General features: G+C 40.2%; 1 protein-coding gene across 4 annotated transcripts in view; it reads left to right on the plus strand.

The window, feature by feature from the left end:
• Popdc1 (popeye domain cAMP effector 1) overlaps positions 1-10,574 on the plus strand; it is a 34,274-nt gene extending 23,700 nt beyond the window's left edge. For 3 of the 4 annotated variants that reach the window (XM_013069397.3, XM_004875075.4, XM_087187923.1), the window contains exons 6-8: positions 175-342; positions 1,238-1,379; positions 9,437-10,574. In XM_013069397.3, the coding sequence (XP_012924851.1) occupies positions 175-342; positions 1,238-1,379; positions 9,437-9,561 (435 nt within the window). In that variant the 3' untranslated portion in view covers positions 9,562-10,574. The remainder of the gene's footprint in view (positions 1-174; positions 343-1,237; positions 1,380-9,436) is intronic. The other variant, XM_087187924.1, reaches the window with a different exon arrangement.
• Positions 10,575-18,620: the final 8,046 nt, after the last annotated feature.

Here is an 18,620-nt window from a genome sequence, read left to right on the forward strand (position 1 = left end):
ATTTTCCATATAGTTATAGAAGCTTGCATGCATTGAATTTTAACTAATTTGACAAATCATTTGCTATGATAATGTCTGTTAAATTATTCTACTCTTTCCTTCTCCCAAATACTATAGTCATAATTCACATACATAGATGCATTTCCTTTCTTTGCATGTTTGTGTCTTTGGCAGGTCACCATTATTGCAGATGATAACTGCAGATTTTTGTGCTGGTCAAGAGAAAAATTAACTTACTTTCTGGAATCAGAGCCTTTTCTGTATGAAATATTTAGGTATCTTATAGGAAAAGACATTACAAATAAGCTCTACTCATTGAATGATCCCACCTTAAATGATAAAGTAAGTGCTTTTTTGAATTTTTTTTTTTTAGTTAATCAAGCATGTACAGTGAGACATACTTCACTTTACCCAATCTGTGTTTTCCTGATTTCCATTAAGTAGTCATATATTAGGTGCAGAGGGGATATTGTAAGGGAGAGATTCTTGAGCAAGTCATTTCTTGAGAGTGAGGGAGAATTTTATAATTATTGCATTTGTCATTACCTAGTGAATATAGTCTGTATCAGGGGCCAGCATTTATGAGATGAAGTACTGTCCTCTTCAAAAGTTTTTTAAGTAACCTAAGGAAGATGGTAAGGGAATGGAAGGGAGTCAGAGAAGAGTACACCAGGGATGGCAGGGCCGAGAGAGGCTGTAGACGGGAAAGGCTGTAAACCCTGAAAGCAGCCAGCTGGCATTTTAGCAGAGGTCTCTTCCAGTCCTGCACATCTTCGTAGGTACAGCACCCCTAGGAAGCCCATGGGTGACGAGAAAGGATGAGCTTTCAGAGATGCACAGATCTTCAACAGTTTGCACTTGGACCTTAATTTCCCACATTTTTTAGGAGAAAATTTAAGTAGTTAAACAAGAGAACTTGTGAAACGTCATTTCTGTGATGCATACTGTTCTCCAGGAACACCAGGTATGGGTGTGCACCTCTTCAGTCATCTTGTCTCAACTCTCTGTCACATTAAGTTTGTGCTTATTATTTCAGATTGATAAATAGCTTATTGAGTAGGTTAAATTTCTTATAATGTGTATACAGTGAGAGCTGATAAAGTCACAGCTTACATTCATTGGATACTTAAGGTGCATCAGATACTCTTTTTTTCACTAGCCTATTACAAGGAAAAATACATGCTGTTACAGGGATTATATGATTCAAGTCTCAGAATCTTAAAACTTTGTTTTATAGAAGGCCAAAAAGCTGGAGCACCAGCTCAGTCTCTGTGCACAGATCTCCATGCTGGAAATGAGGAACAGTATAGCCAGCTCCAGTGACGGTGAAGATGGTTTGCAGCAGTTTCTGAGGGGCTCCTCCAGCACATCTTCCCTTTGTAAGTTACCTCAAAACTGATGAGACTCCAGCAATCTGGAGATGTCACTTTCACAGCCAGTATGACAGTTTAATCAAAAAATAACTTTGCTGGGCCAGGGATTTAGATCAGTGGTTCCGGCACCTGCCTTGCAAGCTCAAGGTCCTGAGTTCGATCCCCAGTACCAAAACAAAACAAAACAAAAACTTTGCAAGTAACTGTTTAGCAACATAAAGGTAGCAATAGCCAATTTTTTTCTAGATTTTTTCCCCGTATATTTCCCATCAGCTAATCCAACTTTAAAACTCATTATGTTTTAGAAATTGTTCACTTGTTTTGCCATATATACTTTGCTGGGAAAGTGTAAAATAGATTCGCTGGGAGAGTGTAAAATAGTCCACATATTTTGGTGGATAAAGTGTTTTCATGATTTTAGAGTGAAATCCTAGACCAACAGTGTGTTAAGAATGATAGGGAGGGCTGGGGATTTAGCTCAGTGGTTCCACCACTTGCCTCGCAAGCACAAGGACCCGAGTTCGATCCCTGGTACCAAAAAAAAAAAAGTCACCTTCTTCAAAGAATGATAGGGAAAAAGCTGCTGGAGGTTTAACTGTTGGATTATCTCAGCTTGAGCACCAAGAGTTAAAAATTGGTTGCATAATGGGATGATCCTGAAAAGGAAGATCTTGCAACATCCCTGAGTTACCACTGAGAGGCAAGTTTTCCAGACTCTTCCAAGTTTAGATTGCTTTAAATCATTTTAAATGGCACAAATGAGACAGGTTTTCAAAATTAATAAATAAAATGGGGGAAATTAAATTATTATAAGTATCCAGTGTTTCCATTGTACAAGTTAAAAACTTTCACATTTCCAATTATATTCTGACCCAAAGCCACTTGTTTAAAATTGCAAGCACTCATTCAGTAATCCTGTGTTTATATAAATGATCTTGTAACTTTGTGTGCTTCAGATAAATTGTGTTAGTCAGAAGAGGATGGAATTTATAAGGCCATATAGTTGGTGTGCAGGGCAGGCAAAACTTCCCCTCTTCCCTTTTATGGTTTCCCTTTTTATTTATTTGTATTTTGGCTGGCCCTGAGAATTAAACTGACATAGGACAGGTTAACTGGAGAAGTTTATACATAATACAAGTTTTACATGGCACAGACCCTGCAGAAGGAAATGAGACACAAAGACGTAGAGTCAAACACTTTAACGTGTATTGAATTGGACAAAATAAGGAATCGTGAAAAATTAACTAAATTATGTTGGAATACTTGAGTTATTTAAATAGGGTTTGTAAAGAATTCTCTGTCTCAGCTTCCTGTCCCTGATAAGAGTGCTGTTACTCTTCTTTAATAATTATTTTCTTTTTGATTAGTACATGTTTGTAGTACATTCCTGTGTTCAGTTGGTAACATGCACATGACACATCTTGCTTCCTTTCTCATTCCCTTTTCCTCTCTTCCCTCCTTCTCTTGATCTCCTTTCTATTTGAGAAAGATCTTTCTCCCTGCTTCCTGTTATCTTTTTTATTTTGCTCTTTATTTATAACTTGGGTTTCTCATATAAAAGAAACCATATGATATTTAATTTTGTGTGTCTGATTTATTTCACTTATGGGCTCAGGATGCATCCATTTTCATACAAATGACTCAAGTTTATCTTTCTGTATGGCTGAGTAGTACTAGGGCATCTTTTACATGGGAATTTTGTTTCTTGTATGTCAGAAATCTGTTCAGAAGTGATGATCAGCGAAGGTCAGAGTGACAGTCTTCTTGCACTTGCTGTTTTTTTAAGTGCCTTTAAAACTCAAAACGATCAATACGCCACAATAGCATAGTTTTAATTTCTTCAGATGTAACATTCGAAAGCAAAATCTAAGCATAGAAATATGTCATGGACAGCAAGGGCATTTCAGGTGCAACACATGTAACAAATTTATTGCATGGTTTCTTTTAAAAAGTATTAACTGAGGCTCCATGTGCAGTTTGGGTGATGCCTTGGGCCATGTGCTCCCCACTCCAGGATTTGGCCAGAAAGCAGCCTAATGGGCTCTTGTTCTTAGGCAGAGGGAGGACAGTGGTGGCAGATTCACCAATGGCTCTTACATCCTGCTCCCAAGTGGGCTGTGTCACTTCCGTGATGTGGCTGTAAGTGCCGTCAGTAGTAGATCATTGAACCCTCTTGCTGTGCAGAGGGATGAGAGAAGGAGTGCAAGTGGTTTAACAGCAAACTGAGTTGACCTCAGTGGCTATTATTTTACTTTACAGATGAGGCAGTTGGGAGTGTGTTTATTCACTTGTTTGCATTGCACAGGGGTTGGATACAAATCTATGGATCCTGTTGGGTTGTAAAGCTCATGCTTGTTGACCCGAGTGATACCTAGCAAGGGCTTGCTGCTGCTTAAGCACACAGAAACCAGTACTTTGGCATCAAGTGTTTGCAAAAATAAAGAGACTTATTGCAGGCCAGCTGACAAGGAGACAAGCTCAAGTCTGTTTCCCAGTTGGCTAGTGGTGAAGGAATTTAAGTGGCCTGAGGTAAGGGGAAGTAGAGAGCTGATTGGTGGTAGTAACCAGGAGTCTTGGTGGAATATCCCACACTCTGTAGGCCAGACTACGTGAAACTTGTGGAAAATTCAGAATGATTGACAGCACATGTCACTTCTAACCTTGGTTCACAGGGCCCTGTTCTCATTCCTCAGGTTCTGCTCCTTAGAGACTTTGGTTCTGGCTAGCTCATTTTAGGTCACATTCTAGGATTCTACACCTGCCTTTGGAAAAACAACCTGGGGCTGGGGATGTAGCTCAGTGGTACAGTGCCTGCCTGGCAAGGATGAGGCCCTGAGTTCGATTCCTGGTACAAAAAAAAATCTTGAACAGTTTTTAGGAACAGCAATGTTCCTGTTTTATGATTTCATTTCAAAATTTCCTCTGTGTTTTAAAAAGAGAAAGCTGTAAGTGACATTGGCTAGCGCTTGACAACTCTATGTGTTAGCCACAGCAGCTGTGTTCCAACAGCTTGTGTACATTGCATCTGGTGGATACATTGCCAAAGTCTAATTTGTGGGCTCCGTTTTCATCTCTTTCTGTGTGTGTGTGTGTGTGTGTGTGTGTGTGTGTGTGTGTGTGTGTATCTGCATTGTTTTGGTTTTTTGTTTGACCTGTGGAACATTCTTAAATGTGCATGTGCATCTCCCAGGGAGCTTATTAAAGCTCCTGATGTGGTGGCTGTTGAGTGGGGCTGGTAGTGTAACAGACCCAGGTGATGCTTTTGTGGCTGGTCTGTGAACTGCACTTTGGAGTAGAGAGGCTATAGAATTACCAGTGTTCTGAAATTATGCTGATTTTGACATTCTAGTACATGATGTGATCAAACTGGTGAATGTTTAAACAAAAATTTTATTACAGTACAAACCAGATTGCCACTAAACCTCCTCAAAATACACTCCCTCGCTTAGAACACACTTATCCCATCACTTTTACCACTTTCTGCAGCAGTTTACAGAAATTTCTGTCAAAAACATTTTGGTATGTTCACATCCACCTTCTTCACTGGATCTGGCACCGTGAGACTTGGGGCTCTTCCTCGAAGTTGAAATGACCACAAAAGGTAAACATTTTGAATCAATTCAGGACATCAAGGCAGCCACAACAGTGCAACTAAAGAAATGCATGGAAGAGGACTTCCAGAACTTCTTCAGAAAATGGCAAGAATGGTAGGATAAGTGTGTCCAAAGCAAGGGGAGACATTTGGAGGGGGATTTAATGGCAATATCTTTTACCGTAATAATTTTTTAAAAAAATTATTCACTTTAGTTTTAGATGACATCTTGTGTTTCTCATCTATTGATCGTTCAGGGTAGCAGCTTCCGTGGACTGTGGTGAAGGCACTACTTTTAAAGATCCCAGCCAGTCTGGGATATAATACCAGAAACATACTTCATTACATAGCAGATGTGCTATTAAACAGAAATGCAGTTCATAAAGGTAAAGGGAAACTTTAAGTGAACTGTTTCAATGAAATGACTGCCACCTCCATTTCTTATGTTGTGCTGTCTTTTTACAAGTCTCACAATGCTAAACCCACAGCAAGATCTCTCCTCTCTTCACAAGATTCTGTGTTCCACTTTAAACTGTCATCTGAAGGGGAGAAAGTGAAGTGATGAGATAACCTGAGAAAAATTAATTCCTATTATTCAATAGCTCATAATCCAGTGAACTTAAAACTCTTTTCACTCTCCATTGCTTTGTTTACTGGGTTTCATTTGCATGTATGATTGTGAGATGGGGAGAGGTGAGGGCAAGATGTCCAAGATGAGTGAGACGGGCTTAGTGCCATCATATGTTTATCAGCCTTCTTCTCTCCGCTGCTGGACCAAGGTGCTTGCTCATCAGGTAATCTTGTCATCTTCTCTCCTTACAAGGTTTTAATGCATAAAACTTTCTGTCTTCCTCCTGCCCTCACAGATAGATTGTACACCGTCCTTGGCAATTCCATCACTAATAAGTAGTGCTGGAGCACAGGCATTGCCATGGTAACAGGGGGGCATGCCACATTTCTTTGAAGGTTAATTGAGGTTAAATAACCTGTTGTCTTGGCTTTTTTTTATTCATAAGACAATATAGGCAATATCAGTTGGAACTCACCTTTGAAAGAACGTCAGTTTAAACCATTTTTTCATGAAATAATTAACATGATGTTATCAAAGATGCTATAAAAAATTTAGAGAGCTATTTCTTATAAAAAACAAGTATTTTTCTTTTTTGAGACTGTTTTTCGCCATGTAGTTCAGGGTGGTTTTGAACTCACTATGTAGCCCAGGCTGGCCTTGAACTTGCAGTGATCCTCCTGCCTTGGCCTAATAAGTGCTGAGATTATAAGCTTGTGCCACCCTCCTGCCTTGGCCTAATAAGTGCTGAGATTATAAGCTTGTGCCACCATTCCTAGCCAAGAAGCAAGTCTTTTAAAGTACTTTTTTGTTATTGGTGTCCAGATGGTACTCTGAACAATCTACTAACTCCATGTGACCTAGTTGTACAAATATACTTAAGTTAGCTTGCATCTGGTTAGTAGTTTCATCTGCAAAGACTAGCAATATGTCTGATATGACAAGTTTCTCTCAGATCTTATGTATTTATTTACCTAGAATGATACAAAAAACCAAAATAGCATTCCTAGTTTCAAGGCTCATTTCATGAAATAATCTGTTCAGCTCAGGTTGCATTTCATTCCTACTGTGAATGGCTGTAGACTTACAAACAACTAGCATTGCATGAACTATGCAGTGAAGTGGGGAGCAGATGTGATCAGGCAGCAGCTGAAGGGAGAGGAGCCTATGAGCAATTCTCAAACTCACCAAAAGGGCTAGAGAAAGACCGCATCCCCATTTTGTAGATGAGTAAACTGTGGCTCCGGGAGGTTGGATTATCTGGTTAAGGTCACTTGGCTAACCTTGAAACAGAAGTGTTGAATGTGTTGTTAAGTTCTTGCTTTGGTTTTTTACCCCACAGTTAGCAGTATCAGTTTATGAGTAAACTTGTTTAAGGGTGTTCAGCATTCCTGTAGCAGCTGATACATGCTGACCACTGTCCAGGGCATTTTCATTTAATCCTCACAACCGCCCTGTGGGTTGGTGTTCATTTCCCCCTTGGAGTGAGGAATATGACATTATCTCCCCAGCCAGCAGGGACTGTGCTCGGACTCCAGAGTCCCTGTCCTCCCTGTCCAGCCATGACCTTTTTCCTCAGCCAGCATGTCCTCACCTGTAAGGTGTCTGTGAAGGGACTGTGTACAGGTAGACATTTTTAATCTTAATAAAAAATTTAAAAATTATGTATATAGACATCAGATAGTCAAAACAGAAATCTTACAATAAAAACCTAACCCCTTGCAACTTAATTTTAGCCAGGCTCCCAAAAAAGTTACTTTGGAGCAATTTTTGTTCTGAATCCTGAGTAATGTGCTATTTATTGATTTATCCACTTAACCTTTTTCTTCTACCTTCCCTTCCCCTTACTCTTCCACATGGTAATACCAGTGGTTCTTATTCTTTTATTATTTACCTTTGTAACATTAAATAACACACCTAAACATCCCTTTCTTTTTCTCTCTATATGATTTTTAAAGATGAAGACGTTGGATTCCCTGATCACCCACCTAAATGGTCTGGAAATGATCTGAGAATGACCCCTGTGATCCAGAGATAACCTGTTCCTGAGAGCCATTAACCTATGCCAACTTCCCCATTAGCCTTGATTTTGTACATTTTGCTTGTATACCTCAGTGCTGGTGCTGAGCTGATTTAAGGGAAAATTAGGTGCAAAAGCCACAGCTATCCTTAGGCATTATTATTCAGAAAGCTTCAATTCAAACTCAGTTCCCTCAATTAAAAACAAAATCTTACAGGGCCTGGGTAGTTCAGTGGTGGAGGGCTTGTCTAGCATGACAAGGCCCTTGGTTTGATTCTCAGCACTAAGAAAAAGGAAAAAAGGAAAAAAAAAATGGTATAAATAAGCAAAGGCAAAAAAAAAAAGATGATAATTTTTTCTAGCAGAGAAACTATCAAATCCTTCTCTATCCCCATTTATCAAATATTGTATAATCTAATTAAAATTCCAAACCCTTGTAAGATTTTTTAATTACTTGCTAAAGTAGTTGGCCAGATGGTTAAACATAATAAAAATAATAACACTTTGAAAGGAATGAAGAAAATGTCATTAAAGTTAATAGGAGAGTGGGAAAAAAAAATCTTAGAACATTACACTGGTTAGATTACAAAAGTGTTGCTCCTTCGTGAAAAAGTGTTTCATAAGTCAAGAAAAGTCACTTGACAAACTTCACACTGTGCTACTCATTTTGCAGCTCAGACTTGAGGTAGCTTATTCATTCTCAGGAACAGGCATGACCTTTACTCTGGTTTTCAGAACAACAAATGTCTGTTTACTTTTGGAGAGACTCTCAGGCCCTCATATAATTAGAAGCACACTGAAATCTAAATCAGCTTAGTAGGGATCAAATGCCAGCAAAGGGAATTCTTTACCTAACTTTTCCCTCTTCGGTGTCCCAGAGTTTTGATGGTTATCATGTCCAATCTCCCCAGTTCATGTAACTCAGGACTTGAGGGAGGCACAAAGGCCCATCAGGGTCCCTGAGCCAGTCCTCCATGCAGGCAGGTCCATCTGCACTACAGGTAAGGACCCTCAGGGCAGGCAGTGAAGCCCACAGGAGGTGCCTGTCCTCAGTTAGGAGAGGAACTGGCCACTGCCTGGACAGGTGAGCTGAAGAACTAGGACTGGAAGTCCCATTTGACCCAGCTATTCCTCTGCTGGGTATCTTCCCAAAAGATTTAAAAGAATCATACCATAGTGATATATATGCACCCATGTTTACAGCAGCACAGTTTGTAATAGCTACAACTTGGAAACAGCTCAATTGCTCATCAACTGGAGACTGGATAAAGAAGATATGAGGTTTTTTTTTTTATAAAATGGAGTACTACTCAGCCATAAAGAACAAGAAACTAGAGACATTTATAGCTAAATGGATGCACATTGAGGCGATACTCTTAAGTGAAATAAATAGGACACGTGTAAATAGCAAATAGTTTCTCTTGTGTGAGAAACTATAAGTGTAAATAAGAATTAAAATTATAATTGATAATGTGAAATAGGAAGAAAAGATCTAAAGAGGAAGGGGAAGTGGGAGGGGTGGGGGAAAGGAAAGAAGGGAAAGGAAAAAATATGAGAAAATGAAAAAATGGAAACAAAATCTTTGTAAATAGGGAAGGGTGGAGGGGGTGAAGGAGGTCAGGAGAATGGGGAAAAACTAAGAAACAAAATATGTCATGTAAAGGTACAGGTTCCCAATGATGAATGTCATTCTATTGTATACCTAAAATGTACCAATAAACTTAATGAAAAAAAAAATAATGACATTAGAGACACTGCATTCCTGGTACTAGCTGTGGATTCTCAGAGTTTTGTTTTCCAGGTGGGGTTTATAGTTACTACATCACACCAGTGTCTGGGCTCGTTATGCATTCAGCAATTTTCATTTCTATGTTTTTTCATAGACATGTCCTCCCCTCACCAGCGAGCCTCTGCCAAGATGAAGCCAATACAGGAAGGGGTGGAAGATGATGATGAGGTCTTTGAACCGGTGACTCCAAATATATTTAAAGTTCATCAGTTGCCTTGATCAGAATTCAAGTTACCAAGATAGAAATTGTCCTGAAGAAATTCTAAATATACCAGCACTTTTTCATGGCTTTTAGTCTCTTCTGCTTTAGTACATCTAGACTGGCAGAGACTGAGGGCAAGAAAGTGAGGAAGGGTCAAAGATTAAAAGGTTATTTTTATTGTCCTTTTTATTGGGAAGCTTTTTAAGTTTTACTGAGCCTTCTGACTAAATGTCATTCTATTTTAAGACATATTTTTACAGTATTTTGTAGGTACAGTATATTGTTTTAACTTTAAAAACTTAGAGTTCTGTCAATACAAATGCCTTTTTACTTATTTTTCCAAGTTTTAGCTCATTTTCCTCAAAAAATATTTTCTCTATCATAGCAATTTCAAACGGATGTCTGTTTGATCCTTTTAATAAACAATGTAAGTTAAAATTGAGGCTAAGGTGACATTTAAAAAGCAAGAAATCTTACACTTTGTTCAGTTGACTTTACGGGAAATTTTAGAGAAAGATGTGTTTTAACTGGCTTTCTTTTACTCCCAGGCCAGAACTATTCCTCCACTAGATCATTTTACTTAACTGGGCACTGTGTAGATAGCTTGATAATGACCAAACTCATCTGAGTTTACTCATTACCCTTTTATTATGTCATTTATCAACTGATCTGAAGCCCAAAGCTGAAAACTGCTAACAAATGGAAGCACTTCTGAGCTCAATGTCAACTTTCAACTAAACTCAGCTTCCTTGTGATTTGGGGCCACCTTGCCTCGCACACTCAGATGTTGCAGATGCTTTTCTTGAGATAGGTGTCACAGAACGAGGAGCCCAGAGATCAGCTTCATTCTCTGGTCTGTTTCTGTGGCCTCAGAGTGTTCCTTCCAAGGCATAGATGTCTCTTTTATAGTGTACCAGATACTTTGTGCCAGAGCTGTGGACATGAACCTCAGGTCTTGCCATGGATGCCCAGCCTAGCTACTGCAGTGAGGGCCTTGATTCCAAAATTCTCTTTTCTACTACCACAGAATCATGTTTTAGGAAACAGTGGTATTTACCCAGTGGGAAAGGACAGCAGTTTTGCTTAAATCATCAATCCATCTGGTCAGTGTGGCAGTGGCATGTGCTTAGTCCATTCCATTGAATGAGACCCACTAATTGGCTATGTGAGTCTTGCCCTATTTATGTTTATATTGTTTCATTAAATAGCTAAGAAAAGTTCCAAATGAAATTATCTTCAAGTCAACTGAGCCAAAGGAAACATTTCTTGCCATGAAGTAACTTCTGTTAGAGAAGAAAAATAAGCTAGTCTATGGCGACATCATCATCATCTTAGAGCCATCTTTTTAAAGCTAGTCATTTTAGTATTTCACTTGAGTTAAATTTATATGCCAGGAAATTTATACAGACTAGTTACCCAGCGCTGATACCTTTATCAAATACTGGGTCATTAACATCTGAGACAAAAGGCTGATTGCACTTTACTGCCATAACAGACTCATCAGTTTGCTAAATGAGGTATTTGTTTTGGAAAGATGAAGCAAAGGTGAATGAGTTAGCCTTAGCTTTCAAGTTGTAAGACTCCTAGGTCAAACTCTCTTTCTGTACTGTAACTACGATGTGACAGTATTGGTTTGGCTTTTCTTGAATTACAGTAAGGTCAGACAGCCCATTTACTTTACACATGCAAAAGGCCAGTTTACAAAATCACTTTATAGAGTGATTAGACAGGACATCTTCCCTGAGGAGAAAGTGATTTTAGATTCTGCTGTAGCCGTGTTTTTAATGTTCCATGAATCCATGGAACCTTGCCGTTTTCTTATCCTGGCCCATTTCCTGGCTCATCTCACTTTGTAAACACTACACAGCAGAGAAGGTCATCTCTAAATGATCAACCTGGTTGTGTTTGGAGGTTCGTTTCTTTGGTGCTTGGAACAAACCTGTTTTAAAAGCACTTTGTGAAATAATCATTTACTGTTGTTATTGAAATGTGTATCAGTGTCATGGATAACGAAGATTATAATCTCAAGGTTAGGAATCTTAAAAGAGCCACTTAGCCTGAATGGGAAACATGAAACTATTTTTAAATACAGACCTCCAAGGAAGACAATGAGACTCCGAGAACAGAAGCGATAAGCCATTGAGTAGCCCTCCCACATAGACTTGATTGCAAGGTAGCAGATAAGGAAACAGAAAAGTGTTTTAAGTATAAGATCTCCTATGGGTGACTTTAAACTCATTTATACAAGTATGTCTTTGTAGAACACATGAATACATAGATAAAACCATGTCCCGCTGCTAAAGCCTCCAGTAAGATGCTTCCTGTGTTTTTTGGCATTTACTTAGTTAGCTATGTGATCAGTGTACAGAAAAAGGTCTGCAAAAACTATTCTATATATAGCCCCAAATCTATATAACATCAGGTTGGTTGTATGAATTTAGAATGTAATATTTATATTAGAATGTGTATTTCACTTAAACTGTTTTGAAACTCCTTATAAATTTTTACGTGTATAAAAATAAGACAGCATAGATGCTATATAAAACCTCAATGATATTTATCTATCAAAATAGTAATAATGGGTGCTATATGATTATTTTTCAGTGACCATTCTTGGCTTCCTGGGATTTTTTCCATTTCTCCCTGTCACTTTAACCATTGGTCACCTTCTGCGCTTTGCTCCTCAGTGTGTGCACTTGAGACATCACCTCAGTATCTGGTTCTCCTGTGTGTCTGAAGCTTTTCTTTTCTGCCAGTTTCTGCTTCCTAGGTCCCTATCATGGCCCCAAAGACAGTCACTTGGGTACTGGGAAAGTACTCAAGGGGGAAACTGGTATAACCTACATGCTGCCCTGTTGCCAGTGCACCCCAGTAATGATGTGGCCCCCAGTAAAGATTTCATGCTAGAGTGTAGCCAAATTCGTGGCATGTGAGTCAGTCCTTATCTTTGGAAGTAGGTGTGTAGCTCCAAAGATTCACCTTCAAAAATAAAATCCATTTCCTTGGTCATTTCTAAAGCTGCTTACAGAAAACATTTGAGCCTGTCACTGTCACGCCTTAGCTTCCCCTCCCTTCCTCTTTCTAATACTAGTTTCCCAACCGTCCTTTCTGGAGCAATACTGCCTACTTAATTCAGAGTTCCAAGAATTTGTAAGATGCTGGGTGGGAAAGTAAGGCTCAACATACTACTCACTGCTTTGGTCCTCCTCCTCATGAGATGATGCTCTCACCAATGTTAGCTGTATTTTATCTCAAACACCTGTGGAAACCTGCTTATAGGTACCATTTATAGGTTTTCTGTTATATCTGCAACCTAGTTTTAAAGCACATGAGGATTTTATGAATGTTCCACACAGATACATTATAGGAAACTTTTAGGTATCATTTGGATTGATAACATTTACTTTATAACAAAGATACATTATGCCAGAATAGAGCTTTATAGTTTAAAATATCTTCATATGTTGCCATTTTATCAAATAAATTTCTTACTCAGAAAATGTGTTTTCATTTCTCTTACTTGTGACTGGTTTATCTGATGGCATGCTTCAAGGGTAGGGTTGGTTCAGTTACCTCTAGAGGTTACAGGAATTGTCCTGTTTTAGACAGTCTGAGCTGCCTGGAAGCCCTCTTGGGTTAGATTCATTGAATTTCAGAGTGCCAGTCTGCCATCGCTGCTGCCTCTGGCCATGAAAGGAGAGGGCTGCAAAACAGCATCACCAGTGTTGACTGGAGCAGCCACTGAGAAGCCTTCAGGAAGGAGTTTCACTATGGGAACACAGGGATTCAGCCTTTTACTCACCACATCTGAAAATGCTCTTCTAGTTTCATAAGGCTAAGTAATACAAGTAGTCATGAAGGAGTGACAGGAAACGCCCCTGCTACCCCAGATCTATTCTCAGGTGGGCAGGAGGGAACAGTCTTCTCGGAGAAACCCAGTTTTCTTTTGTTTTTCTCTCCAAGGTATTAGAGTGGAAACTTGACAGACCACCTCTTGGCCTTTAGTAGCAAATCCTTGGCATCTAATTCACCCAGTCTGCTCAAAGGCTATAGCCAAACAAAAGGGGCATCTTACACCACCACAAGTCAACACTGTCCAGTAAGCCACATCACCCAGGTCTGAGGGTGCTGAGCCCTGAACTTGCTGAGCCAGTTCAGAGCAGCTTCTCACCTGAGCCTGTGATGTATGTAAGGCCTGAGGGTTCCCATTTGTGTCCACTTGGGGTTAGACAGACATGGCTACAGCCTGCCAGAAAGTAACGGTGACAGGCTTTGGCTATAGATTTATGGATGCAGAGGTAGTGGTGAGGGAGAGGGGCAAGTCAAAGGTTTCTAGTTTGCATTACTGCTGGTTATTCCTTGGCTCATGACGTAGCAGAAGGCCAGCTTTGAGTGAAAAGCCTGAGTATTTTTCATGTTGAGTTTGAGGAGCCTCTGGAAGAGTGGAGAGATGTCAAAGAGGTAATTGGATACATCAGTCTGGAGCTCACTGGGGAGATCTGGGCCGAAGATACAGATTTCCAAGCTAAAGGTGGATTTGAAAGCTTAACAGCTTCCTAATACATAGATTTTTTAAAAGTATGGTATTTTCCTTCAATGAATAGCTTTTTGATCTTTTATTTTGAAATGTGTTAATATCAGGCGATTGGCATAACTCAGTGAGCCAGTGTTTATTAAATGATCAATGCATGGTATCATAAATTCACGTATGGGTATAAGATCCATTCCAAGTGCAAGCTGGACCAAAGGTAATAGCATAAGAAAGTCATATGGTTTCAGATCCCGTATTACAACTAACCTTTAAAAAAATGACCACTTGGGTTTTCTTGTGGTATCAAGAATGTCCACAGTGATCTCTAAAGCCTATTAAAATACTACCTCCTTTTCCAAAACTTGTGTCAAGCCAGCTTTTCTTCATATACTTAAACCAAAACAATATATTGCAGCATACTAAATGCAAAGCAGCTGTGAGACTCCGTCTTCTGTCTCCTATGAAGCTGGGCTTTCTAAAGATTTGCAAAAGCGTAAAACAATACCACTGTAATGTTCTCAGTTTTGTAAAAATTACTTTTCAAGACAAATGCTTTTTGTGTTAGTATGTAATGAGTTTATTGTTTTTAAATAAAATATCACTCTCTAAGCACTGCTGCCTGGGGCCTGCACAGCTCTCCTCAGGTTCCTGCAACAGAACCCCAACTTGTTTCTGCCCCAGCCTCACATTTTCCAACCAACATTTGTGCTGCTGTCAGAGTACTGGGGAAATTTACAATCACAGATGAAAACACTGATGGGGCCTCTTCACCTCCCACATTCTCAGCACAGACACCCATGCCTTTCCCTCAGCCAGTTGCTTCTCTCCCTTACTTCCACCAGGGCAGTGACCTCGCCATTCTCTGAGCTCAGCACATCCCAGCCCACCCCTGCCCGAAATGCTGCTCTTCCCCTCTTCCCCGAGGTGAGGGGCCTCAGAAGCTCCTACTTCTCTCAGCTGAACTGTCACATGCTCCGTGGAAGCACTCTACTACCATGGATTTATGATGGTATTACAGTCAGCCTTCCATATCCAGATTCTGCATCCACAACTTCAATCAACCCCTAATTGAAAATATTTAGAAAAAAATTGTTTCTCTATTAAACACGTGCAGACTTTCTCGTCATTATTCCCTAAGCAACCCAGTATTAACTATTTACACAGCATTTACATTGTATTTGTTATTGAATACAATGGTATTAGGGATCATTTAAAGCATACAGGAGGATATACCTAGGTTATATGCAAATGCTACACCATTTTACAGAGGGGCTTTAAACATCTGTTGGGGACCTGGAATTAATCTCCCTCAGATACCATGGGATGACTGGCTAACCCCAGCAGGGACACTCATTTAGTTACTCACTTCAGCTCACTGTTGAATTTAACAAACCTCTTTCACTTAACCTCTATGTGAACACCAACAGTACCATGAAAGTGGCAGGACAGGCTTTAGTGTCCTGTCCCCTTTTTAGAGGGAAGGGAAATGAAGTGCAAAGAGAATAAGAGATTGGTCGAAGGTCGCACTCCTGACAGGTGACACAACCAGAGCCCAAACACCTGGTTGGTCTGGGCACTTTCCTAGTTCCCCCTTCCAACTCTGAAAATCCTATTGATTCCCCACCAGTTTTTATTCTCCTCCTACTCTCTAGGTTAGACCTCTTTCCACTTTGGACCAGTTCTACAGCTCCCACACCATCTAGGCCAGCTTCTCCCAGTGGTGGCACCAATGGACCCTGGATGGTGACTACTTCATTAATTATTACCTTGTTATGTACTGGGGGCAAATATATCCCCGACTTCCAAGGTCTCCTAGCTCTCTAATTCATTCAGTCATGAACCATTCTGCTATATGTTTCTAATTTCTTACCCCCATCTGCTTGTCAAGCCTTACAGTGCTGTAGAACTTAACACTGCTGGGCCAGCACCTAGGGCCTGCTGCTTAGAGAATGAAACACTGGGACTGAGGATTTTACATTCTGACTCCGTAAATGGCAGGCCAAGAAAACCGAATGTGGTTTGAACTAAGCTCAACCTACCATCTCACAGCTGAGTAAATGGAAATCCCGCAACTTCAAAACTCAAAATCCTGAGTTTTACAGGATTACAGCCATGGAACTCTTTGTATCTATCTACCAATGATAAAAACCTGCAGGGCTGCTTGCATCTGTTGTTAGCTAATTAATTAGACAATCTGTGCAGAGACTGGCTGAGGTGACATGTCAGAAGGAGCACAGACATAGAACAAACCTCAGGCCCAACCTTTCAACAGGCCAGCTACACTATAAAACAAAACCAAAATGGAACCAAACTGAAAAGCAAATGGATTATTTTGCCAAGACATACAAGCTATAAAAAGAGCTAGAATCCCATTATAGTTTTCCTGCTATGGAGTCTGCTCACCGGCTTCTCTTCAGTCCAGTCCTCTTAGTTGCTGAGAGTGAAGCCACATGCATATCTTGTTCTCAGATTCTTTGCTTAAGTTACTGAGTTTCCATGCTGAAATGTATATGTATGTATACGAGGAGGCATTTCTTAGAAAAAAAGAATTAAAAAATTGTATACTGTATTAGCTTTTAAAATGGCCTACCAGTTCACATGAAAATGTGGGGTTTTGGTTACATTTTGCCTAATAGATTTCTTATCTATGTGGCTCACCTCAACCTCACAGCTCTACAGCACACACCTAAATAGGAGGCAGCATCCCCCTGGACAGGGCATTGAGGTCAGATAGATGGGGCTCTAAACAGAGTTCTCACATGACCATATGCAAATGCTTCAATCTCTTGGAGCCACTGTGTCCTATATGTTCACTAGAACCATTCCTAACACAACAGGAGCACAGTAAAGTTAGCCCTCATCCCCTTTCCCTTTTTCTTTTGGCTGTCAAGTAAAATCCTTAAGCTTTCTGGAATCTTGGCAACCAAGTCCTACAAAGAGCTCAAGTTGTGCCAGGACCTAAAGACAGGTTGAATAGGGAACTGTTTCCAGGGCTCCTTCTGCTCACAGAATAAGTGGCTGAAGGCATGGATAGCCTAGCACCCCCTACAGCCCCTCCTGATCTGTGGAGGGCAGAGAGAAGAGCTCATCTTCCCCACTCAGCAGAGAAAGGAGGCTATAGAGACACTCTACATGGGCAGTAGATGGAAAACACCAGTGGCAGGCTAAATGATGATCTCCACAAAGTGGAGAGAAGGAAGAATGTGCTAAGCTGTGAGTAACATTTAGCAAAGTAATCCCTTTGCTTATCTCCATGGCAACTACATATAAGCCAGAAGCAGGTGGGATGGATCCACATGGAATACTTGATGGATATGTTTTGACAATAACAACGGAGAGATCCCAAACAGTGTGGAGAAAGAAGTTTTCAAACACTTAAAACTTGTATTTGGCTGCTAATTAATGCTGAGATATCCAGCAAATTACATCTCCTAATTTGGGCCTCATTTTCACCAGTAAAATGAGATTAGATCAGGCATGGGCTCTTCTAGCTTCTGTGTTCCTAGTTCCAAGTGTGTACACTTCGCAAGGGTTGTTAAGGTGTGGCATCACTACATGCATCTTCTGGTGTCCAACTGGGGTCAGGACTGACTTTCTTTCTTCACTATTTTCGGTTGAGGATGATTTTGGTGGTTAGGCAAAGTCTCCCCAACTGCCAACCCCCTTTAGCTGTCCTTATCCAAAGCAGTTACATTGTTCCTTGTCCTCCACTAATGCTGTGTTGGTTTAGAGTCACGACATTATCATTATTAACACCAGAACTGTATTAAGTCCTTTCATCACCAATATTCAGTGTTCTTTTCTGTATCATTGAAACAGTCTCTCCAAAGTGACCCTTAAAGCAGTGTGCTGGCTAAAATACCCCTTCTAGAATAGTGTTGCAGTTTTCCTCCAAAGACAGAAATGGTTGAATTTCAGAGGAGACAGACTAAATTTCAGGTAGTCAGTCCAAACGGTCTCAAATTGGAGCAGAATCACTCAGAACCTCCCAGCTTGCTGAGCCCTACCTCCAGAGTCGCAGTACATCTGGGGTAGAGCCCACAAATCTGCATTTCTAAGAAGTTCTGAGATGATGCCAATGCTGCCACTGAGGAAAGGATACTCTGAGTTCCCTTTATTTGTCAGTCTACCCCTTATTTGACAAATGAGGAAATTATGGTAGGGAAAACTGAACTCAAATGTCTCAGTCTGTTTTCTGTTGCTATTAAAAAATAACATGATGCTGTGGTTCCAAAGGTCAAGAGGCCCTATCTGATGAGGGTCTTCTTCCTAGTGGGAACTCTGCCCAGTTCCTAGGCAGCACAAGGAATTACAGAAGACACAGCAAGCTTGGGTTTCTCTCCTTATAAAGCCACTAATAAGATCACGGAGGTAAACCCTCAGGACCTCATATATCCCTAATTACCTCACCAAAGCCCACCTCCAATACATTAACATATGAACTAGGTGATTAATTCCAAGGGACACTCCCAAACCATCACACCAACGAAAACTAAACTCATGTGTGGCTCACAGCCCAGGGGCTTTCAAGTGAAAGCAATTTAT

This window comes from Heterocephalus glaber, unplaced genomic scaffold, assembly GCF_053883595.1.
Source record: "Heterocephalus glaber isolate CG9 unplaced genomic scaffold, H.glaber_assembly_v1.0 deba00001523, whole genome shotgun sequence".
Taxonomy (NCBI): Eukaryota; Metazoa; Chordata; class Mammalia; order Rodentia; family Bathyergidae; genus Heterocephalus; species Heterocephalus glaber.